The sequence below is a fragment of the Copadichromis virginalis genome, linkage group LG19 (genome assembly GCF_057382275.1).
Source record: "Copadichromis virginalis isolate Kocher_CV1m ecotype Utaka linkage group LG19, C_Virginalis_male_GT1.1, whole genome shotgun sequence".
In the NCBI taxonomy this organism is placed as follows: domain Eukaryota; kingdom Metazoa; phylum Chordata; class Actinopteri; order Cichliformes; family Cichlidae; genus Copadichromis; species Copadichromis virginalis.
The window spans coordinates 26,246,187-26,271,011 of record NC_140636.1 but is presented as its reverse complement, the minus strand read 5'-3'; the positions used below and the strand labels follow the sequence as shown (position 1 = coordinate 26,271,011).

Below are 24,825 nucleotides of genomic sequence, written 5' to 3'. Positions count from 1 at the left end.
TATAAATTAATAGTGATGAGAGTTGCTATGAATGATGCTTCCATTATGTGTGAATTGTAGCCTCAGTTTCCTGTTCTTAGCTGACATGAGTGGCACCCAGTGTGGTTTTCTGCTGCTGTAACCCATCTGCTTCTAGGTAAGACATGCTGTATGCAAATTTCTGCATATCTCAGTTGCAACGAGTGGTTAGTTGAGCTACTGTTGCTTTACTGTCACCTCAAAGCAGTCTGACCATTCTCCTCTGACCTCTGGCATCAACAAGGCATTTTCTCCCAGAAAACTGCCACTCACTGGATATTTTCTCTTTTCCTGACCATTCTCTGTAAACCCTAGAGATGGTTGTGTGAGAAAAAGACGACAGGCCAGCAGTTTCTGAAACACTCAAACCAGCCTGGCAACAACAACCAAGTCACCTAAATCGCTTCAGTTTGAACTTCAGCACGTCATCTTGACTATGTCTACATGCATAAATGCATTAAGTTGCTGCCGTGTGCTTGGCTCATTAGAGATGCATGTTAATGAGCATTTGCCAGTGAGTACATGTTACTTGCCACCAATGATAGCTGATGTATGCATCGAGTGATGATAAATAAAAAAACGTGACCAGCCGCAGCCATATTTTAAATCTTTTTAATATATCTCACATTTGATTTATTTACAAAAGACAGTGGCTTTGTGACATAAAACTCTGTTTTGTAAAATCAACATGAGAAACAATGGGTACCAGAAGCATAACCATACAGAACACATACATAGATAAATAACATCAGGGGAGCGTTGTCGCCGAGGTTGTCCTCGTTACACATTGTCTCTCTGCAAACATTAAAAGGATCACGATGTATGCACCTCTGTGTGACCAGCTATGTTATAATTGTATTACCCCGAGTTTGGTCTGACAGGGTATGTACATACAGTATTGCCTCTGCGTTGGTTAAAATGACATCAGTGACTCTCTATCAGTAGATCTGGAATGTGTGTGTGGTTTTTTAAATTATCTTTTTTTCTGAAATATTTAATATGAGTTTGTTTTTGTTTGGGGATTTTTTTTTCCCCAGCAGATGAAATCATTAAATACGAACATCTTCAGGCATTCTGTGAATAAACTATGAACAACAACGTACTAATGCAGATATACTTTGATATATACCTGGAATTTGACACACAATGTCTGCAAACAGTTTGGCACAAATGTAAAGGCTGAGCATGAGTAAGTTTCCCCCAGAACATAATAAATAAATAAAATCAAAAGCTAAAACAGACATAAAGGCTGACAGTATTTGCTGAATGGTTACTTTGTACAGCACTCTACAGAACAGCTACAGGCACGGACTGAAAGAACAAACGGAAAGCTCAATTTTGCACCGGAATGCATGGTTGAAATGACGGGGAAGACAGGAACTCGCTAAATTTTTACCTGTGCAGTTTTGTAATTTTGGGACCTTTGACGCCGGATGAAACTTTTTGACAGCAGGGGTCCCAGAATTGTACTTTACGGCACCTGCTATATATTATATTTGGGCAATTATACAAGTGAATCCTTATTCCAACAAAATCATTACAATAACGATACTCCACTAATATTGTAAACCATAATAACAGTAATGATAACGCAGAGCAGAAAAGAGAACTTAATGAAAAACATCACATTAAGAACAACAATAACAGAGGAGTGTCTTTTTGTTGTTTTTCTTGACACAGTGTAACAGGTTGTTCAAACCCTATACTTAGCTTATAGCACAGGCTTAATTTACAAATCTCAAAGCAGAAAAAAAAATGTAAATAAATAGATCACACTTTTTGTAGTTTAACTGAGGCAGACTTTACCCTGCGCTTCTTTCTGGGACTGAACACATCCCTCTTAAACTGCTCACCAACGTTTACCAATCAAGCATTTACTTAAAAACCCGACGTTGCCTGTTTTCATATGAGATGAAAGGCTACTCTGAAGGACAAAACAGTGAGCTAGACAAAAATGTAAAATTAACTGAGACTCACTCTACTAGTGACGTAGGATAAACTTCCTTTCATGTTAACAGCTGCCTCCTTAACAGGCGAATCACTCTGCTTTTCCACAAAAAGTACAAATTCACACACAGACAAACTATATTCAACAACATGCTTCACTGAAATCTCCTTTTCTTCGAATCCAATAAATAAAACAAACTTGACTTGGTAGAATGTGAAACTATTTTGGGAAACTTCAACAAAGCCAGTGACCACAACTGCACTATTCTGCAGTTAAATCCTCCATCTTCAATTAACATTGATCTTAGTTTGTGGCAAAAGATTTCTTCATGTTACCATCACATTTCACCTAAATTACCTCTGCAGTCCCTGAGCACCTACCTTCATTGCACATACACATTGTCAATATTCTCGAAATAACAAAATAAAGCTATTAAAACATTATCTACTTGCTCACTAAAACCTTAAATCCTCAAATTTTATAACTCAAAACTAAAAGTCAGTGCCTAATTCATTACTATTTAACATCCTGAGGTGCTTCTCTATACTTTAAACCAGTGTTTCCCAACCCTTTGGAGCCACGGCACATATTCCCCATTAGAAAAATCACACGACACACCACCAAACAAAAATGTCACAAAAAGCATATTGATCATTTTCCCCGGCACCGGCCATAGCGGAATTGGTTTGGTTTGTCCCCAGTATACCTTTTTTGCTTTCTTCTGACCACTACTACAGCAACCCATTTAATTAGAGCAGCCAGTTATACTGCCCTCTAGTGGAACAGAATGTAATACAGTAGTTCTGCCAGTCGCTGAGTACTAATCAGGTGGAAACAGATAACGGCACACCTGATCATTTCTTACAGCACACCTATGTGCCGTGGCACAGTGGCTGGGAAACACTGCTTTAAACAATAAATACTGAGGCTACCAGCTAGTCAGTGTCATTTGCAAGGAGGCACCATGCTGTGCTGAGCAGTACAATGCCCTTCAGGTGGTTCAGTTTTCACTGGGAGGAAACAAGGCTTGGCTCATTATTGTGTATAGAGCAGCCCCTCGGTTTGTAAGCGCACAGCCCTCTTTATTTGCAAGGGTTTGCTCACTGAGAGCACATTAGCAGCAGAATAGTATAGACTCATCGAGTGTGTTTACATGCTCCTGATATTCTGGAAACAACAGTGGTAAAAGTTCCATGCTATTCCTTATTCATTCCAAGATTTTTTTAAACGATTAAAGGAAAAATTCAGCCTTGTGGAAACTACACCTGCTTGCTTTCTTGCCAAAAGGAGAAAATCAAAATCAGTGTCAGATGTGTACTCTGGTCTGGAAGGTAAATGCAGGACAATAGCAATCCTTGCAATCACCGTGGTCGCTGAAAGGTTGCCATGGTCACCAGCAGTTTGCATGAAAGACTTGTCTGCAAACATTTGCAAACTACTCACCAAGCTGTAGCGAAACTGTTTATAGTAAAACAGAAACCAGAAATGGAGAACTTATGCCGTCAAAGTAAAAGTTGTGCCTTTTGAAATGTGTTAGTTGCAGACGATAAGGAAACTTTGATATTTTTTTTTCTCACACTTTTCACAGCATCACTGTTGCTTGCAGACAAATTACCATCTCCATTGCAAACTACAGGTAGCCAGATAAAGGTTTTTGATGCATCACCTTATGTGCAACTAGTTTCAATTAGCAACCAGGGGCTCGTTGACTGGTTTCTAGACCTGTGTGAGTCAGGCTTAAGCCAGTATTCTTGGCTAGAAGCGGGTGCTCAACAGCTAACTTGGTTTTGCTTGCTTTTAAATATTCGTTGAAAGAAAAATAGAAAAAACAACCAAATCTAGTGATTTTATTTTATTTTTCCCAGCTAAGTTAGCTAGTATTTTGTTTTTGTGATTCTTGATTGCCAGGCCAATGGCTTCTGACAGACCAGCTAACCCTCCTCCGGCTTTTATACTAGATTAATCTAATTTTGTCCCAGCTTAATCCTTTCATAGCACTACGAGAAAGGAAATGAAATATTCCTTAATATGAAGCTTTTCTCCAGGCTGTGACCAGAGCATAGAGCGTCTTTGCTATTGGAGACTAGAGTGGCAGAATACAGATGTGCAGGTAAACACACTCAGCATGAATTCTGAGGCAGGACACTTCTGACACTCCAGCTGTCATCATAAACCCACAAAGAGCTGGCATAGTGTGGTACAGTACCTTTATCAAGACACGAGTGCAACGTCATGCAAAAAATATCAAAACAGAAAAAAAGAAATGCTAGTGCTAATCATACAAAAAGCAATGACAGGGAACATGTGGTGACAGCAGGTCGCCTTCATGTCGGGGCATTCCCAAGGTCATGTGTGTACAGAATCTTATATACAGATGATCTGCTGCGGTGGAACAGTTGGGAGAGAAAGCACAGCAAGCCATTCCTTAGCAGTCATGAGGGAAATCATTGGGTAATTACAGCAGTTTTTGTTTACAGGACAACATACATACTTGCTAATTATACACATCTTGCTACCAGCAAGGTGCGAAGAAACTTTTTTTTTTCACATAGTGAAATCCTGTTAGATTACAGCATGCATTACTCTACGTGCTAATGCCAGGGGGGTTCTTGTTGTTATTGTTGCTGATTCTTCCCAGTTAATGACTGTATGTCCTTACAGGATGGGATGGTGTTCTCTTTCCCTCAGTGCTTCTGTAATCTCACTGTGCCTGGATACACAAACAGAAGAGCTTGTTGACAGCCCGAAGAGTCTAGATGAATTAGTTGTTTTTTTTTTTTTAAAAAGAAAAAAAAAAAAAAAGAATGTGGCAATACGCCACAGTGCATCGCTGCTTTTGGATGAAGTGTGACAGAAGGAGCCCAGTTCGAAGAGCCAAACAAGTATATTTTTCTTGGCTGATATAGGTGCCATGCAAATATTTAGTCGGAGCCAATCATTCAAATCCAACAAATGAAGAAACAACACAGTCATTGTCATCAAAAGCTGCTGTTTCTGCAGTAATTTTATATTATCCTGTCAAATTTTGATTGATTTTATGTTGCAACAGAAAAGAAACCAAATATTGCATATTTTGATCCTGGCCAATCGTTATAATTACTATTACCAGACTTACCTCTGTCTCCACCATTCCTCATGTTGGTCTCCTCATCCTCTGCGGCATCGTCCACTTTAAAAAACAAGAACTACATTTTAGTGACAGCAGTTCCTTATGTAAATACTTGGGCACAAAAGGCTAAAATATAGCAGAAAGAACACAGAAGTGCCTTTTTTAAGATAAGAAAAAAGGACTGAAGGCGAAGAGGAAGAAAAAAAAGCTAAAAACCTATTTTGTCTAGACTAACCTGAGTGAAGCTCTTTCACCAGTGACGACATGGTGTTTGTGATTGAGTCAGCAGCAACTAAAAGATCATTCCGAAGATTTCTAGGCACACCTGAGGAACAGAGAACGGAGAAGACATCAAATGACCAGTCTTGGAGTGTAACTTTGCGTAAGTATAATCTGCTTCAAATCCTCTTTGTTTTACTGGTTTCAGACGAACCCTGAGCAAAGGCCTCCAGCACATCCCCTCCCACACCTGCCAGGCAGTCCTGTGGTGTGTGAGTTGGGGTGGACCCAGCCGAGGTGGAACGTATGGGCATAGGCATTGAGCAGCCCGCACCGTGGCTGGGAGAAGAGTGAGGGGAGCCTCCAGACTGTGACTGCAATGGATAAAACCATTTATGATAGTTACGGTAATCATCAGCACATTACCTAACCTCCAAACGTAGGAACCACATGCTGAAAGTTCACATGCAAGAGGGTAGAGCACAACTTCCAGGGAGCACTCTAAAAATAGTAGCAAAGTTGAAATTGGAGAGGTATACAACCAGATAAGCTTAAAGAAGAGACTGGCTACATTTACATCAGGACTGATTTCTGATATTTATGTGTTTGACCCTGGCAGGTACAAAGACACTAGCTGACCGGTGTCATCTTCTTCCAGAAGCATAATAAGCGAAAAACATGGAATCTATGCTTGCTAACCTTTAGTGATTCTACAGAAAGAAGATAAAAAAACAAAGAAACCTAAATATCAGCCTAACATCAACTAATCAAATTCTCGAACAACCAGTTTAAATAGATGATGCTCTATTGGGATCACAGATTGCAGCTTTAGGAAACCTTTTTGTTTCTAAAGGTGACTTCTAATGAAATAAATCTTGACACAGATGTGACCAAAAGAACTTAATCCTTACTGGGAGAACAAACAAACAAACAAACAAAATATTGGCTAAAAGCCACAACCCCCCCCCCCCCCCCAAAAAAAAGAAAGACTTGTGGTAAAGCTATACTGATTGGCTTTACCTTGTCTGTCTATAGTACACCTTTACTGCATTCACAGGGTTAATGAGAACCATGCGTAGGTGTGCATGTGGGGCTTGTGCTGAGTTGGGAGCTATATCTCATAGAGAAAGGATCAGTGTGTGTCTCTGGGACTGTTGCAGGCCTGGGTTGATGGCTCCGTGCCAGGCAGCAGATGGCCAGCCAGACTGCAGTCATATTAGAAGTGAGTTTGTTAGCGCCAATGAAAGGAACAGGTCCCTGACATTTGGACCAAGAAAAACACAGTTCTCTCAACTCGCCTGGGTTAGAAAACAAATTTTAAAGATTGTGCCTCTACCGCACTGGCATGAAGCTAACAAGGAAGTGGTGGAGCAGAATCAAGTTTGACAACTAGATCAGTGGAATCATGTTAGGTAGTGGAATCCTATCATCTTTCTTAACAGTCGTCTTAAAACCTATTATAAACGCTTCCTTCAATCACATCTGTGTGGAGAGGGGAGCAGTGGACTAAGTGATGTGACTAGAGCAGGTATTGAGCCTTGCAAACTGAATTAAGGGCAACTTACAGCCTGCTTCTGCTCCTCATCCTATCAGCCAGCAAAGGTAAGCAGAGAGTGAGAGAGCAAGGAGAGTGAGAGCAACAGAATTAAAGCAATAAAAGAAGAAGAAAGGGGTTTCTGCATGCACCACATGGCACGTTTACATAAGATTACTGCTGTCTTGGTTTTGAAGACTTAAGGAAATTTTCAATTCATCAAATAAAGCCTAATTATGTAAGGTAGAATATCATTGATAAAACCTGTGAAATATAAAAGAATAACAGCAGATTTAGGACAGTTAATATCTGTTCTGTTCTGGGTTATTATATATCCCTACTTGAAGATAAATCTTCTCCAAGCAGGTGAAAGTTTTACCTTTAGCAGCCTCATGAGACCCTCCAGCTGCACCATCAACTCCCGCCTGCTCTCTTGCAAGGCTGACATGCGCCTCTCCAGCTCATCCTTCCTGTGTCTGCCGAGGAAGGAGGAAAACAAAAGATTTATGCATTCCTGTTTTATTTGTAAGGCATAATCTTACACCAGTGCTTTGCTTTAAACTCCAAACAGACAACAAAAGATTCCTGGAAAATATTCTGTAAAGAAGGCGGTGTCATCTGAAACTGAAAGCATTTCAGATGAAGTCTATTTCAGAGACTTCATCAAAGTCTATTAGCAAATTATTTCATACACTTATTCACTTCCTGAAGAGCAGCTAAGTGAGGGGATTATTTTTGTGTCTGGGAGACAGACTTGCCTTTAGGTCCAATAATCCCCAGATCAATTAGAGCCACTCCAGTAGGCAGTCTCTAATATATATAGAGTCCCACGGCATTTGCATCAAGTATGTGCACCATAACCGGCATTATTAGGTAATATGTTTTCTCGATATTGAAAAAATGACATCAATGTCACACCTTAAACCAAGTGTGTCAACCTACAGCCATTAAGGTCAAATCCAGCCATTAACCCTCACCCTGACACTAACACTATGCTATCAGAATATGTGTTCTTTCACGTTTTGGCATTCAGGAAACAAAGACTCCTGGATGCCAAATAACAAGGCTCTAGTGTGTTTTTCTGTTCTTGCTATGATTAAGCCCCAGTGTTCCCTTTTATTCTTCATGAGCTCTTTGTTGTTCAGAGGTCTGTTTTAGGATAAAGTTTTGATTTGCTGCTTTTCATAAAGTACATGCACAAAAATGGTCTAAAATAATTCTTTTATATATAAAAACATGACTCTGTGACTGCTTGTGGCCTCTTTTCAATTCAGCTTCTGGCTCTTTATCACCCCCTGGTGTCCATACTATGTAACTGTATATTGAAAAAAAAATTAAAGCACAGTAGCAATCATTTGTATGGCTAAAGTTGTCCTATAAGAAACGTACAAACATTTGCAGATTGTAAGCAGCAGTTATCTGTTCTTCATCCTGTGGCTGTATAAATGCAATAGGACATCTGTTCAGTCCAAATACAGCTCCACACAGAACACTGTGCTGTTAAATATTTACCATTTGATGATGTCTGCCCTAAAGCAAACATACTAAGAGAGCGTATTAATATATGAAAACCTGTTTACTAGTAAGAAACAATGTGGTTACGTGACATAAGACAGAAATTACCTAATAATTACCATATTATGAAAATATTATCAACACTAACATGCCAAAAAGAGTCCGCGTGGGGAGTAAAATTGAAAAAAAAAAAACCATGATACAAATGGATGAATGACTAAAGATTAATTTAGAAGCTAAACAGTTAAGCTATAAAACATTAAAAGATGATGTGATTTGAACCTTTGGCACAACTGTTGACTTGCAATGTTGCCTCTGATGCATTATTTAGGCCAGTTGACACAATCAAGGAGTCGTTCAAGGTAAAAAGTGCTGTAACATGTCCTCACAGGGTGACTCTCTCCCAGCAACTGAACCCAAGGGTCTCAGTGTCCTGCCAGCAAGACAAATGTCCATGCTGTTGTGGAAGCAAATGCTCCCTAATTAGGCACACATTAATTTTACGTAAAGAATGAGTTCAGTCCAAAAAGGTACAACCGCCCTGAGGTTTTGTTTGTTTTTATTTCTTTATCTTTTTGACCCCTTAATGATGATGTTATATGTGATGTATCGTGTCGGCAGGTTGATACCTGAGGAGTCGTAGTTCGGTCAGGAGTGTGGGGTTCTGCTGGGCTTTTTCTGGTGTCGGCTGAGAGGCCTGTTCATGCTCCAAACGCAGCCTCTGGATTTCCTGCAGGATCTCTCTGAATATAGCAGACAGCAGAGACGAAACGTGAGCTTTATTACTCATGCTGTGTTGTCACATGTTTAAAAATACCTTAAATGCAAAACTTGCATTTGAAATGATTTAAAATGTGAAAGGAAAAGCACATATTGTTTACATACTGTACTCAGATGAGTCAAAGGACAAAGATTTAATAATGGGTTTACTGCTAATGCATTCACATGCAAGCAGCATTTTAATATTACAGATGGCTGAGAAACTTTCAAAGGAACAGCTTGATTAGCCACGCTGTGCACCGTTGTAATATTTTTAGCACACATATATAATCATCATCTCAACTAAAGGCTGTAACAGAAAGCAAATGAGTGCAACAAAATCATGCATCACTGCTTTACCACCAACAAGCCAAAAAATCAAATCAAAACCTGTCACACATGTATGACAATGGTCGCATGATAAGCTGTACCTGTTTTTGTTCTCCAGCTCTGCAATCAGCTGCCTCTGCTGCTTATTGGCATCAAAGTTGAAACTGAGATCTGTTGGAGGACATTGTTGCTGAAAAACAAAATTATCATAAAACAGTATTAAAAACACGGTGGGGAGAACAAAAGTTAAATACAAACAGCTATCGCGTCTGACCACAGCGAGCAGTAATGATGCTCCGCTGGAGACTTATTATGTTTCAGCATAAACAGGAACCACAGCGTCGCTTTATCCCTTCCATATATAACAAACAGTGACAAAGAAATCTACTGCTGCTGCTTCACAACAAAAGAGTTCAGCTGGCGAAACCAGCGGGGCGCTTTTTATTTTGAAGCATGTATGTGTCACCCTCGTTACCATTTTTCTTCACCAAAATGTGCCTTCAAAACATATTTTTTTCCATTTCTTGGAGAGGTTTATGTTTAAATTTCTAAAAGGTAGCAATGGAATATGAAAGAGTTAAGAAGGAGAGAGTTGTACTCTTCCAGCTCACGACTAGTGGAGCATAAAATCAGAAAGCAGTTTTTATTAAGAGAACCTGATTTTGTTTGGCTGCAGAGTAAACAGACCCAGCAGTTGGTGTATTTGTGATAAGGAATCTGGCTTGAGGAGTATTTGTTGCATATTTGAGCCACACTTTGCTGTTAACATGTTACCAGCATAGAAAGGACTAGAACTTTTAATCAGATGACATGTGCTCCTTACTTCACTGTATTTCTAGAAAAGTCATCAACGTAAGGGCTACGTTTCCCATTGCTTAGAGATTTTAATGCCCTGAACATGTTCAACTCCCAGCTTGGCTGACCTTCAACTTGAGTCATTTCCCTGCTCACTGCCCCATGTGCCCTGCCTATTTCTCTACAGCGCTCTGCCAAAAAGTAAAAATTCCTTAAGTCTTTCTAAAACAAATACAAGTCATGGAAAATAAAAGCTCACATTTCAGTTTCAAAATCCAAGTTCCCTGTGCTGATGAAGAAAACCTGACAAAAACTTCAAAGCATCAAATCTGAAATGCAGGGTGACTGATGCCCACCATGGGGTCTCATACTCACTGTGGAGTTGCCCGCCTCAGCTGCCAGGCGGGCAGCGTATCGAGCAATGAGGCGGTGCTCTTCATCTAGCCGGCTGGGACTCTCCAAGACACTGCCCAAAGTCAAAGATAGAAAGACACATCATGCACGCGTGCACACATGCACACAAGCATAGACAGCAACAGTGACTCAAATGTCAAAAGCGCTTATGTAAGTAGAAAGGAACAAAAAAAAAAATTGCATGGCGCAAGTGATTATATAAAATAATTTGCATGAAAACAAAACTTCATAATTAAGGCGACCTTACAAAGGACAATTGGCTTTGACTGCAGTGTTGATAGACAGTCTGAGGTACAGTAATTGGTCATAACAATGAACTGTGATGGATAAGAGAGAATGCAGCATGCCAAATGCATTTGTGACTGTGCCAATGCCCATTCTGGCCATTTCATCACTGACTGGAAATGTCAAATAAGGTGCAAGACTTTAAATGACCATGGGTGTGGCATATGGTGCGGACAGACGACAGGACATATGCTGTTCTTTCTCGGCAGGCGGTCTGCAGTGAAGAGTGAAGGACAGCTGATATGGAGTTGGGCGCTATCTGAGAGTAAGTGATGATTAAGACCATTAAACCCAATCTGGCTTCAAACCCACTGCATCAGCAACCACACGGCCTCAAAAGGACTGATAATCAGCCTCTTAATTAACATTTGTATTTGAATCTTATCTATACACATAAATCTGCTAGTGTACTGAGATCATTTCAGCTATTTTTTTCAATGTTTTTTTCCCATAATTTCACTGATTACATCATTAAATAGTCACTGTACGATTTGACATATTTTTAGATACTATCACCTGACTGGAGGAGATTAAACTTGGTCCACTAGAGGAGAAATCACTCAACCAACATGTCATAGCAGTCGTTTTGAGCCAGATCTCTGAAAATGTCTCGTTAAGTGGGGCACTTTCTAAATAATTTACCTTCTCGTCCTCAGGCCAAAGCACAGGCAGAGTCTGAGGTTTCTTGTAGAATTAAAGTAAGGCATTAACATACGTCAGGGAGCCGTTTGGGTTGAATCTTCAGGCTGGAAGCAGCTCCAGTGTTTTGTTCTTCAGGGAGTTTCTTGGCACCACCTGATGGCCTGAGCCAGGTTTCAGACAGAGATGCATGAACTACCTTTAAGCGCTCCAAACTGGCATCTTTCCCAGATACTTATTTTAGTTGTAAGCATTTTTACTCAAACACAATTTCTCAGACACCACTGTGTCTGTCATGTTTACCTATTTCAGCTCAGCGTGGGCAGGCTCAGAGTTCAAGTTTCTGGTTTCTTTGACGCTCCTATAAATAAAGACTAAATGACTTTTAAGTGACAGATTTTGGACATCAAGTGTTTACAGCACTAATATCAATATATATGATTTAGAGTAAATTCATCCATTTTCATAAAAAACAGCAAAACATTACATTAGGTCATTTGCCAACCACTATAAGTACGATAGAGTGACGTTAATATGTTTTTGAACAATGACGCAGTGTTTGTAGTTTTACCTAGGTCACCATCACATTGGATTTTAACCAAACACTAAATATGTCATTGAAATAAAGACATTCAGCTTTAATTCAAAAGTTTTGCATCATCTGTTTAGGACATTCAGCCATTTATACATAGTTTGCCATTTTCAGAGACTCAGAATTAAATGGACAATTGGATGACGAGCAGTTTTGTGGCTAGGTGAGGCCTGTTTCCTGGTTATTTACAACGATCTAAGTGGATAAAAGATCTAACGCCTAAATCCCAAGTGTTGAACATTTGGCTGCTTTTCGATGGAAATCTCAATATCAGGTCCAAAGAGATTCTGCAACAACTCAAGGAGTCTATCATCAGCCAAAAATCAAAATCTATCAGAGAGAGAAGAAAATTTCACACCCTACGTCAAGAACACTCTCAGGGATGAAGGTGTATTATTGTCGAAGTCTAGAATCAAGAGAACCCTTCACACATATAATTACAGGGGGCTCACAACAAGATGCAAACCACTGGTTACACTCAAGAACTAGAAGGTCACTTTGCGAGGAAACGTCTAAAAGAGCCTGCACACTTCTGAAAAAAAATTCCTTGGACAGATGAAACCAAGGTGAACTTGTACGAATGTGATGGGTGTACACGGCTCAGATTCAGCCTAATAGGACAGTGTTTTATAGTAGATAGATAATGGCCCAAAGCAAACTGCAGAAGCAACCTAACAGTTTCTCAGGTTAAACAAATGGTATATTGTTCACTGACCAAATAAGTCACCTGATCTCAACCCAACAGAACATGTTTTTTTAGTTAATAAATACAAATCTGAATGCACAGAGACTCAGCAAAGGCCTGGTAGGCCATGTCATGTGAGGAAATGAAGCATTTGGTGATTCCCACTGGTTCGAGAACTCAGACAGCCATTGATTTTATTTAAAATCAGGTTAGTTTGTCCGATTACGTTCAAGCCTGTAAAAAGCTGCCCATTATTCTGTATACATTTTAAAACCCCTGAATTAAAGCTGAAAATCTGCACTTCAGTCTAATATTAAATGCTTGACTAAAAAAATACAACGACGGTGTACAAGAATTGTGCCTTTATCCAAATGTGTATGGACCTAACTCTATCTGTTCCGTTTCATTTACTCACTAAATACACCAGGTAAGCCTGCTTCATGAAAATTATTCTCAACTTCAATGTTAAGCAAGCAATAGCAGTTCATCAATCACATATAACTACAGCTGCTTTGTCAATAGTGCTTTCATACTGACGTTTGGTCAATAGTGAGTTGACTCTGAGTTAATGCCCTTTAAGTCTGAGACAGCATTTTGTTTTTTGCGGCTATAATGCGGCTAATAAGTTCTAAATTGTGGGCTGTTGGTTTGCTTGCTTATGCTGAGATATTGCTGTGTGAGAGGGAGATGTGGAAGAGAGCAGATGCCCTGTCAGCAGAGCAGACAGTATCAGAGAGCACACTGTGATGGAGGCTAGGAGCACAACACGCACTATTTTTTTTTTTTAGAGAGCATCAGTTTTTATCTTTTCCCTGACATCTTATAGTTCTGTTTCTGTTTTTTCTTTTGTTTGTTTCCCTGCAGTAAAAAATCTGAAAGAGTCAACAAACAAGGACTGCACTGGTGCTGCTTTTCAGTTTGAGGCTTTCAAACTGAAGCAGAGCCACAAGGAGCTTTCCATTATTCAACAGTAACATCTTTGACTCGTACATCCTTAGTAAAAAAAAGCAGGCAGGCTAGCGCTGCGCAATTATCAAATACAATAATATGAACCCACTTTGACCTGCCTACTGATATCCTCACTGCCACTCACAACACAACCTATTTTAGAAGCGTCACAATGGCTCAGTGCACAATTCCTGCCCTAAAAATGGCAGCTTTGTGGTTGTTAGGACCCCTCCGAGGCAACAGCATCTTCGGTGCATGACATCTTCCCATACAGCCATGACTCACAGAGCAAAATGTCAAGACAAAGGTTATCGGGCTTCTTCAATGCACACAATGAAGCAAATCTCAGGAGAGTGTCGCCTTCTGCCTGCCCATGCTGCAAAACGTAATGTCTTCCACTGACCTCCACAGGTTTGGATGTGAGGTATTGTTTACAGCCTCGGGTGACCCTATCTTGTCGGCTTCCCTCAATGCAAGCTGTAATCTCGATACCGTCGGGCCACACAGACAAGACTGCACTGCACAAAATGTTGATCTTGCAAAGAAAACTAATCCGGTATTGATTGCTACTTTGCTTTCAGCAAGGTTAAATACTTACACTTTGTTACCAGGTGAAGTGACTGATCTTTAAAACAGAAAAACAGGCTTATATTAACACGTCTCTTTAAAAACACCGTTTAGGGCTAAATCTAGTTGCACATCATTGGACCCTTTTTTTACAAGGTGCCCTTCAGCTGCGAGGGTCCTTGGCATAGTATTGTATGATACCTCAGCCTGGAGAAACACAAGTGGATTAAAAAAAATAAAAAAGCATCCACAGGACTTCATTAAACTGCACACTGAATTCTTAAATAAATTCTTTAGAGTTCAATCAAACGCCGCATGCTAAATAGGTTTGATATTCATGCCTCATTCTCTACAGTGGACTGTAGCATGTCTGCTAACGTGCCTGTCTTGCAAACACAAATTGCTGGAAAGATATGATAAAGAGATTGTGAACACAAAAAGGAAAATTTAACCAGCACAGACCTGCGAGAGAGAGTGCAGATACATTACAGCTCCCTCGGAGTGCTCTCCATTATTGAATTCATAACCACAATGGTTCATTAGCACTGTGAGTAAATAATAATTGAGGTTGCCTTTAACTGAGAGGGGCAGAAATAAGAGGACAATTAGGCTGCTTTCACGGGGCCCTCGCCTGCTATCTGCTTACATGATAAGGCTCCAGTTCTATCATAATCTATTTGTCAAATCAGCCCTTTAAGTAGGAGTGCTCGCATATTCTTCACGACAGCGGAACTAATTTTCCTCTAAAATTACTCACAAGGCAATGCTGTTCGGATGCAAAAAAAAAAACAAACAAAAGAAAAAAAAGAAATGTGTGTCAACTGATGGGAGGAAACCCGAAACCATCTGAATCCTGTGATTAGAAGAACTGACAGCCAGAGTGTGCAACTGCAAGTGACGTCTGGTCATCTTTTAAAGATGTTATACCTTCAGAATGACACCAGGCCTGAGGGTCGCTTACCTTTTAGTTGGAGTAGGTGCCCCAGAGGACATGAGCATTGTGTCGTTCATGTTGTTGGCCGCTGGTTTCGGCTGACTAAAAGACAAGATTAGAGGTCTTTAATGCTGCGCTGCAGAGGTCTGTGGTGCTTGTCACCAGGGAATGGAGGAGAGGGCATTTGCATTTTATTAATAATCATGAATCAGCGATCCTGGCTTCAGTTTAATCCAACTGTACCAGGAGGGTGAGGAGGGAAGCAGGAGGATCATTATAAACCACTGAGTGTGTTGCAGGAAAAAAAGCAACATGCTGTACTCCAGTTAACTTAAAATTGTTGCAAAATAATTGACTATTCCGGGAACAGCGAATTAGATGTTTTTGGGCTATTAGCTTAAACCTAATTAACATGAGCAAGAGCAAGAGCAGCAGACAAGCGATCTAATTAAACTGGAAGTCTGTGAAAAACTAGTAAAGGTGACATTGTAGGAGGTAATTTTTTGTGAGAGTAAACAAAGCAGTGGGGTCCATCTGGCGGCTGAATCAGTGGCAAACTCATCGGAGTCCAAACCCCCGGACCACAGAGTCTCATTAACGCGCCGAAATATCACTCTGCACATCTCAGGTCCTCTCAGCTTCACATCCGACACAGAAAACAGCAGAGGAAAGCATTTGATTTTCAAATCCTTGAAGACGCATCCGCAGTATCTTTGTGTAGTTATCAGCTTTGATTCTGTTGTAACAGTTTTATTTAAAACACTCATTACCACATAAAAGAAAATGCAATGTAGAGCACTGTGTCTTATTAAGATTATTTGTCCAATCAGCTTTTCCTTTTTTCTTTTTTCCAAATCAAACTATTTATATCTACATTGTGCAAAAAAGCCACCTTTACCCCCCCACAAAGTACATCAACAGCACAGGCAGTTCTGTATATTACTCAGCTACTAAAAACAGAAATCAGCACAAAATATATGAAAAAATGCAGCAGTACTTCTAAATGCATGCTCCTCGCATTAATGTGGGTGCTCAAGGGGGTCAGTGTGTTCTTTTTGAAGACACACTGCAATTATTAATTCATTCAGACGTTTATGCCCCTCAAGAGTTGCCTAATGGGGTCGTAAGAGACGCAAGTCCGAGTATTTGTTTCTGGGGCCGTTTGCACAACCACAGCACTGCTAATTTCTGGATCACGCATTAGGATAAACAGGAACGCAAAAGTGTCACTACTAAATGGCCACGCGCTGCCTTCCAGTCTCCCTGACAAACACTCCGGCTAAAATCCCAGCGCATGTGAAAAATGTTTACCTCTTTTTTTTTTTAATCACATTAAAAAAAAAAGAATCCACCCTGAAGGTGAGCTCCAGTCTGAGGACAGGAAGCGAGGCGCCACACTTACCTCTGTGAGGAGAGAAAGCACCTGTCTGGCTGGCAAAATACATCCAATTGCTGCTGTTGCCAGATGCCTAATCTGCCCTCAACTGAGCAGGCGAGCATCTCACTATTACACTGCTGTTGTCTCCAAGGAAACTCAGCGGTCATGTGACTTTGTGACGACGTAGATTTGCTCTCTCCCTCTCTCTCTCTCTCTCCCTCTCTCTCTCGCACACGCTCACTCTCCTCTCTTCACCTCTCGCTAACACAGTGGAAATTAGGGGGAAATGCCTTTTGCTCAAAATACCTCCTCTGCAACCTCTAAACAAAAAAAAAAGCACAAATGTTTTATCATCTCCTCAGCAGACAAGCGCACAATGAACTCTACAGTTTCTACTATAATTGCAATTATATATCCTTACTCTTCCCCTTACCTTTAGTGAGTTACATAAGTCAAAGCTCTTCACAGTTAGCCTTCTATAAATAATCATCAGCCCTTTTTGAACATACCAATAAAACTCCTTTGGCACAGCAGGGTGCCATAAAAAAGCTTCCTCTTATGTAAAGCAGTATTTCATTCTCCTCTAAATGTTAGAATGAACTCTAACAGGCATCCCGACTCGTTCACATCAGTGTCTGCAACGCTGTGATTCACTGACTCCCTGAACGCTGATTAAGGACACACAGGCCAGACATTTGGGCGGCGCCTCAGAGGTCAACCAGGAGTGAATTGACACAACATTTAGGCACTAAGAGATCAAAGTCTGCAATGCGCTAAGCTTTGTGTTACCTGCGTGCAGCGAATGACAATGTACCACGTGCTATTTATACTTGGCTTTGAAGGGGGTACTGGGAAAATTAAGTCTAGTGGCACCTCATGCACACTCGTTCGCCTTATTTCTGAAAAGGACGGGTGCCTTCAATCGTCCTCAGTCGGCTAAAAATAATAAGCAAGCGTGAAGCATCCTCTCCTGCTGTGCTCCTATTTCCCGCGAGGCTGACAGTACCTCGGCCATAAAAACCCAATGGATCACGCTCTCAGTGAAGTGAATTATATGCCTGTTCTCTACATTTTAATGACACTGATGGAATTTTCATTGACCTGAAGAATAAAAAAAAGAAAAAGAAGAAGAGGCATAAAACAGAGGAAAGCATTTTAAAATGTTAATGGATTTCTAGGGATTATATAGAGAGTGGAAAATTGGTTACTAAATATTAAACACTGGAAGAGAGAATTTGAGCCTACAGACTCACAGACTTGGTGTGTTCCACATTAAATGCAAAGTACGGCAAGATGCCTATTTTTTGACTCTTAGTCTGTTTTGGTGCTTAAAGTCTTTTGGCAGAAGCGGTGCTAAGTCTGAAGGTAAGAAGCCGCATCCTAGATTTAAAGTTTCTGAGACAGACAGTGCATCCCAAACCTATAACTCCTCTCTAAAACACAAATCCCCAAGAATCTCGCTGACAGTTAGAGTGGAGAGAAGAAATTCACAGCTCAGCTCACTGTTGGTCTTTGCTTTCAGATGCCAGTAAATATTTCAGAATAGTTTCAGAATAGATGCACTTTGTCTGAAGATGATATGAGAGTTTGGACAACTGGGAGACTCGTGTCCGTTCGATTTGGGCGTTTTGATCAAACTTGACTCTCTAGCCTGATTCTGCCATTATTAGTCACTCACAGAAGCTCCGTCAGCCATCACAGACACACACACACACACACACACCTAAGAGATCGCACTGATGTATGTCCTCTGCTTTTACGATATGAAACACCATCTCTTCACAAATAACATTCATCAGAATTGGCAAGCAGCAGCAATAGTTTTAGTATTCCAACACTGCATCTCTCTCACTCTTATGCATCACCAGTAAAATGAAGTCGATGTAGAATAAAAGTAGAAGCCTGGCAGTTTTCCTGTGACTAATTATCTGAGGGATCCATTTCTATAGCCAGCAGGGAACTCGGAATGGTATGCAGATAATTGCTGTGTTCCCCCATCATTTTTTTTATTAAACTGCCCATTAAAAAACAGAATTATTCCATTAGCGGCAGAACTCATGGCTCATGGCTACAACGAGGGCATACGATTTACAATTTGATGTTGGATTTAACGGTACAGTTCAATTTAATTTTGTCCTTGTCTTACAGTCAAACAACAAATATCATATAACATCAAAGCGTAGTTGTTATTTTTCAGTTTTTATGTTTTATTAAACATCACAGATGTAAATTAATCAGCTCTAGAGGTGCTGGGAGGCTTTTAAACTTTCATCTGGAGCCAGATTAGCTAGCTCCCCCATTTCTGGTATTTATGCTAAGTTAAGCTAAGTTTTAAAGCTGCTTCTTCATAATTACTGAAAAAACATGGTTGAAGCACCGCTCTATTCACAGCCACTAACTGTAATTTTTATACTCTGAGCACCTCTTTTCACTCTTTACCACTGCAGTATGTCATTACAATTTAGTCTTCTCTCTCTTAGTTGGTTTTGTCCTGTCTCCCTATTTCCACTTAACCCCAAACTGGTGGAGGGCAGTGTTGGTCAAGTTACTTGAAAAAAGTAATCAGTAACTAATTACTGATTACTTCCCCCAAAAAGTAATCCTGTTACTTTATTGATTACTTATTTTCAAAAGTAATTAATTACTTAGTTACTTTTTAAAAACATGATTTACAACCTGAATAGGTGATAAAGCGATAGATCTTTCAGCCCAATTCTACTTTTTCTGCATAATCCATCATACAAAAGGCAATCAAATGGAAAAGTCTCTTTTTAAAACTTGTTTTATCAGTTTTAATCGTTTAACTTTATGCATCAAGCAAAAATTTAATTATATGCAACATTCTCTGACGGAAAAAATTTGTTTAACATTTAAACCTATTTTCTGCACATTCCAGCACATAAAATAAAATATTTTTTTGTGTTTACACTCACTCTTTCACATAGATGCAAGTAAAACACAGCAGAAAATAAATAAAGTCAAAGACTCAGCGGTCCTGTTGCTCTATTTTCACCTGTAAAGCAGGACTGGCGTAGGCGGAGGTTTGCCCTGGTGCAGGTGTGCCGCAGCGGTCAGTGGAAGAATCCGCGAGCTTCTCTGTGAGTTTCCCATTACGTCATAGCGCACTCGTGCTTGTTCGGAAGTTTAGGGGTTTTTTTCGCTGTAAAAAGAAGTTTTTTTCCCACGCACAACAGACGCTAATGTTTTTGTCACTTTTTATGGAATCAAACTCAAAGTAAGGTCAGTACTTCCACGCTTTAAACGCTGCATGCTCATACTCTCTCCGCACTCGATATATTATCCATTGTTGATCTGCACACAGCTGTTGTCACAAACGTTGCACTCGCTTACGTCACTGTCATGAGACATTCTCGCAAAAACATCACAGTTTTAGTAACGCAGTAACGCAGCGTTCCTACGGGAAAGTAACGGTAATCTAATTACCGTTTTCGCAATAGTAATCCCTTACTTTACTCGTTACTTGAAAAAAGTAATCGGATTACAGTAACGCGCCCATCTCTGGTGGAGGGAGATGAGTGCCCCTCCCTGAGGCTGCTTCTGGTGGAGGCTTCTTCCTGTTGAAAGGGAGTTTTTGCTTCCCACCATCACATAGTGCTTGCTCTGTAGGGTCTTTACCTTACAGTATAAAGTGCCTTGAGGTGGCTGTTATTGTGATTTGGCACTACAGATGAAGAAAGTGTTTTTTTAACATAGCAAGGGATTTGTAACATAGAATTTCCATACATTGTAGCTTTCTTTAGAAACCAGAAATAATTTCTTTTTAGACACATTACTTCAGAAAAAAACAAAACAAAAAACATCTACCAATTACCATGATCAATATTATTAGTCCCTCTGGAGAACTGACCTTTTTATTAAGCAACTGCACAAACTACTGCTGTGTATTGATGAAATTTAACCTTGTAAAGGTTGTAAAATCAAGTTAAAACTGAGAGTTATCTCCAAATTTGCACACAGTATAAAAACTTCGGCATGGGTTTGAGCTGTCACTTGAGAAAGCATCACGCCAAAAACAAAAGAAATCGGTTTGGACTTGAGATAAAAAGAACTGTTGGCACTCACAAAGCAGGAGATGGATATGCAAAGCTATAGCAGCGTACACCAAGAAAACAAATACAAAAAAGATAACTTCAAGCCTGAAGTATTCTAAGGACAACGTTGAGAAACAGAAATACTGGAGTCACTCCCTTTAATCAGGTGAGACAAAACTAGAGCTCTTTGGTCATACTGAAACTGTTTATGCTTGGAGAAAGACATGAGACGTGTACAACCCAAAGAACAACATCCCCACAGTGAAACATGGTGGTGGGAGTATTATGCTGTGGGGATGCTGCAGTGCATCTGGAACTGTGAGGTGGAAGGTGGAAAGTGGAAGAAGGATATGTGAAGATTTTGAATGAAAAACCTCAAACGGTCAGCACCAAAACTGGGTCTGAGTTATCACTTTGTCTTCCAACACGACAATGATCCCAAACACACATCACTCCTGGTGAAGAACTACCTCCAGAAGACCAAAGTGAACATTACTGAATTATGATTATGTTTCTGTGTGCAAGGTAAAATAAAGTAAGCATACAAAATAAAACCAGGATGTTTGGAAAAGCTGTGTTAAAAAATTCCTTGCTCTGTTTAAAAGCGCTTGGAAAATACTTTAAATACTTTAAATAAAGGGAGAGAAGCTAATAATATTGTCCTTATCTGTATATAAATTAACCTGATTTGAACTGAATGACCTCAAACTAATTTCTTAAACATGACAACAAGTTCACTGCACTCATATGATCTGCGTAGTCACCAGATCTCGCCACATCCAATAGAAATCCTGTTGGATGTGGAGGAATGGGAGATTCCCTTCATGAATGTGCAGCCGACAAATCTACAGTAGCTGCGTTTACGCTATCACGTCAATGTGGACCAAAATCTCAGAGGAACACTCGCAGCACCTTGCTGAATTTATACCACAAAGAATTAAGGCAGTTGAGAAGACAAAAGTGGATCCAACCCTGTTGTAGCAAGGTGTACCTAATAAAGTGTCCAGTAATTGTGTAACATATAAAATGCTAATGAGGTTCTAGATTTTGTTACAGTTAGATAGAGCCATGCTAGTACTTTTCTCACATCTAAAGATAAGCAGACTTAAGTGTCATGTTTAATGTATAATTTCATACTAAGGATCATATTCCAAAGAACTAAACAACACTGTTATTTCCCCCTGTGTGTTGTTTTGCAGATGTATCTGCCTGCTATTTTGAAGACCTGCACAGTTAAATTTGGGAGCTTTTAATCCGAACCAAAATTGAGAATGACAGTCGCTGATGAATACATATTTTGAAGGGTTGTCAGGTTTAAAAGCTTCTTTTCATTGCACAGCTGATGAGAGGCGCTACTTCATCGCCACACAAATCAAAACATAAAATCATTTCTGGAACCAAAAATAGATGTTTTGTTTTTTTTGTAAATGCCCTTTCAGACATAACAATAGAGACAAAAAGATATAAAAAGAAGGGGTCAACAGTCACATCCATTATCCTAAAAGTCAGCAAACACGAATACAGAGTTTCAGCAACCTGAAAATGCCATCTGCAAGAGCATGAGGATGCACTTTGTGTTCAAAACCCTCAAAGGAGATCATAACAATAAGTTCTTGGAATTTCAAAGAAAGAATGCCAAACATATTTTTTTATTAAAGCCCAATAAGCTATTAAAACTTAAAAGTAAAATTATAAAAAGTAGAAATAATCGTGGTACAACTTCCTCTAAGCTATATTATATTCAGTATTATTTAATCAAGGGCCTTTTCTCACTGCAAATTTTAGTTTACATCAGAAAATACTGAGCAATTAAAACCAGTTTTAGAGCTCTAAACAAAAGCCCCAGCTGGTTTCTCTGTGACGGAGCTCCATATTCTCCGTGACTACACTGTCTGAAATAATCAACATCATAAAAAAAAGATAGATATAGATATGGATTGCAACTTCCTGTGGCCCCTAGAGATACATAATTCTAAATATATTTTAGCCACAAATTTTATTTTTTATCAATATTAATCTACTTGTGTGAAGTAATTTCATGCTACGCAGCCTATAGTGTGCAAGCTAATCCAATCGCCTTATCTCTCAGTAGGAGGAAAACATCCGGGTCGACAGTTGGCTCTCCCTGTTGTGATGAATTGTAAATTTATGCAAATGTAAACTCCATCTTAAACGCATAAGTTTGGGCACAATGCAGAAAAAGCCCCCTGGCAGTGGGCAGAGTCTGGATATAAAAGCGAATCGGGGTAAAACAGGAAATCATGCGAATGTATTTATGTTGTGTCAATTTTCTTGGTATTCACGAAGCTACTTTCTCCCCTGTGATGCAGTGCACTATCAATTACTCACTGACACTTGCCAGCAACAAAAGGATATACAGACAGCTTAGATTTATGGTCGTGACTGGAATATGAAGCGGGATTTTGTTATGAAACGTGCTATGGGAACTGTCGAAAGCTCAAATACAAAAGTTGAGAGATTTCCTGCGATCATGTTAACGCCATAGACAAGAACAACCATGGACCACTGTTTTTATACTCAAAACACAGTTAGATGTTGTCTTGGTGGAGACCATAAAGCGTTGGAGTTTCAGTGCAACAAAGAAGACGCTACGTGAAAGTATCTCAGTGGTGGAATTGATTATGTTAATAGTACTATTTTTCAGCTGAAATGTAAATGAGTCTTCAGGGTTTAGGACACCAGCAGAATATAATGCATTTTCTATAATGATTTCCCAAAGCCTAGAATCTGAGATTTATACCATCGTCCCTGTTTCATTGCCAACAGACTGATGAGTATGACTGCGCTTAACGGCAGCAGCGGCTGAATCTGTGTAGTATATCAGCATTTCCATGGTAGCAAATAATCAGGGACGAGATGTCTGAGCAGGATGGCGCACTATCAGTCATGTGGTGACAGCAAAGTGGAAAGATGGAGGCAGTTACATGACGGTAGCAGACTATAGATCATGAGGATACTGATCCTTGCCATACTGTTAATCAACAAATCTGCTGGGGTTCCCTCAATAATGACAGAGAGAGCAGGAACAAATGCATTGGGAAGAGTACTTACACAGTGTGGGTGAGCTCCTGTGGTCTCTCGGCCTGCTCGGGGAATACGGGATGTGGCGGCTCTCCGATGGGGACGCAGCCTAGCGATTTACTGATGGCATGGCTCAGCTTTTTAGCCGGAGACTTCTGTGAGTTAGGCAAGACAAACAACGCATTGGTTAGCTTTGCAATTTTGTTGACTGCTGTGACTGTGTTGGAGTGAAAACAGTTTTACGCTGTTAGAAGTCATTTACATAACTAGGTCAAGACGTTGTTTACTGTGGGAAAAGTGGGGATGAGAAGTACTTGTTGCATACTCAGTAAAAGCTTCTATTGAGCAGGTTCGGTGGATTCTTTAATCCAAATGGCTGAAAAACTGCAGTGAAGCTTGACAGCAATGCTTCATTCAGGAGAAATAAGGGAAGAAGCTTCAAAATATAACAAACACATTTAGGTTTGGCTACTCTGACCAATGGTTTAGGATGATTTCCAGCACTTGTATTTCACTCTTTAGGAAACTCTGAATTATATGGGAAAAGTATACAGTACTATCCCTAATGTTTCTGATGAGTGATACTTTAACTTCTTAACTGAAGTCACTCATATCTTATGATTTTTTAAATTATATTTTCTCATACTGGCAGGTTAGAGCATCTTTCAACATATTTTAGTGCGGTACAAGGTGGTCACCACAACAGATCATTTTCCTTCATCTCATCCTGTCCCTAGCATCCTCTTCGGCTCTCACTAATCCTCTGCATGTCCTCCTTCACTACATCCTTTGGTGTTCCTGTTTTCCACCTGGCTGGCACCTCTGTGTTCAACATCCCTTGTCCAATATATTCACTATCACTCTTCTCCAAATGTCCAAACCATCTCAGTGCCTCTCTAACTTTGCCTTCAAAGTGCTTATCCTGAGCTGTCCCTCTGATGTACTCATTTCTAATCCTGTCCCTCCTGATCACTCCCAATGAAAATCTTAGCACCTTAAGCTACCTTCTACTCTGCCTCATGTCTTTCTTTTGTTTGACCGAATGTCTCAACTTAGAAACTT

The 24,825-nt window shown here is 39.9% G+C and overlaps 1 protein-coding gene across 5 annotated transcripts in view; it reads right to left on the bottom strand.

Annotated features, from left to right (window-relative positions):
* Positions 1–614: 614 nt before the first annotated feature.
* The window catches only part of dtnbb (dystrobrevin, beta b), a 42,398-nt gene continuing 18,187 nt past the window's right edge, over positions 615–24,825 (bottom strand). For 2 of the 5 annotated variants that reach the window (XM_085440931.1, XM_085440932.1), the window contains exons 10-20: positions 23,794–23,918; positions 15,319–15,393; positions 10,603–10,693; positions 9,534–9,622; positions 8,973–9,086; positions 7,208–7,304; positions 6,860–6,880; positions 5,509–5,668; positions 5,311–5,400; positions 5,082–5,135; positions 615–4,676 (exon numbers count right to left, since the gene is read on the bottom strand). In XM_085440931.1, the coding sequence (XP_085297057.1) occupies positions 4,651–4,676; positions 5,082–5,135; positions 5,311–5,400; positions 5,509–5,668; positions 6,860–6,880; positions 7,208–7,304; positions 8,973–9,086; positions 9,534–9,622; positions 10,603–10,693; positions 15,319–15,393; positions 23,794–23,918 (942 nt within the window). In that variant the 3' untranslated portion in view covers positions 615–4,650. The remainder of the gene's footprint in view (positions 4,677–5,081; positions 5,136–5,310; positions 5,401–5,508; positions 5,669–6,859; positions 6,881–7,207; positions 7,305–8,972; positions 9,087–9,533; positions 9,623–10,602; positions 10,694–15,318; positions 15,394–23,793; positions 23,919–24,825) is intronic. The other 3 variants (XM_085440933.1, XM_085440934.1, XM_085440935.1) reach the window with 3 other exon arrangements.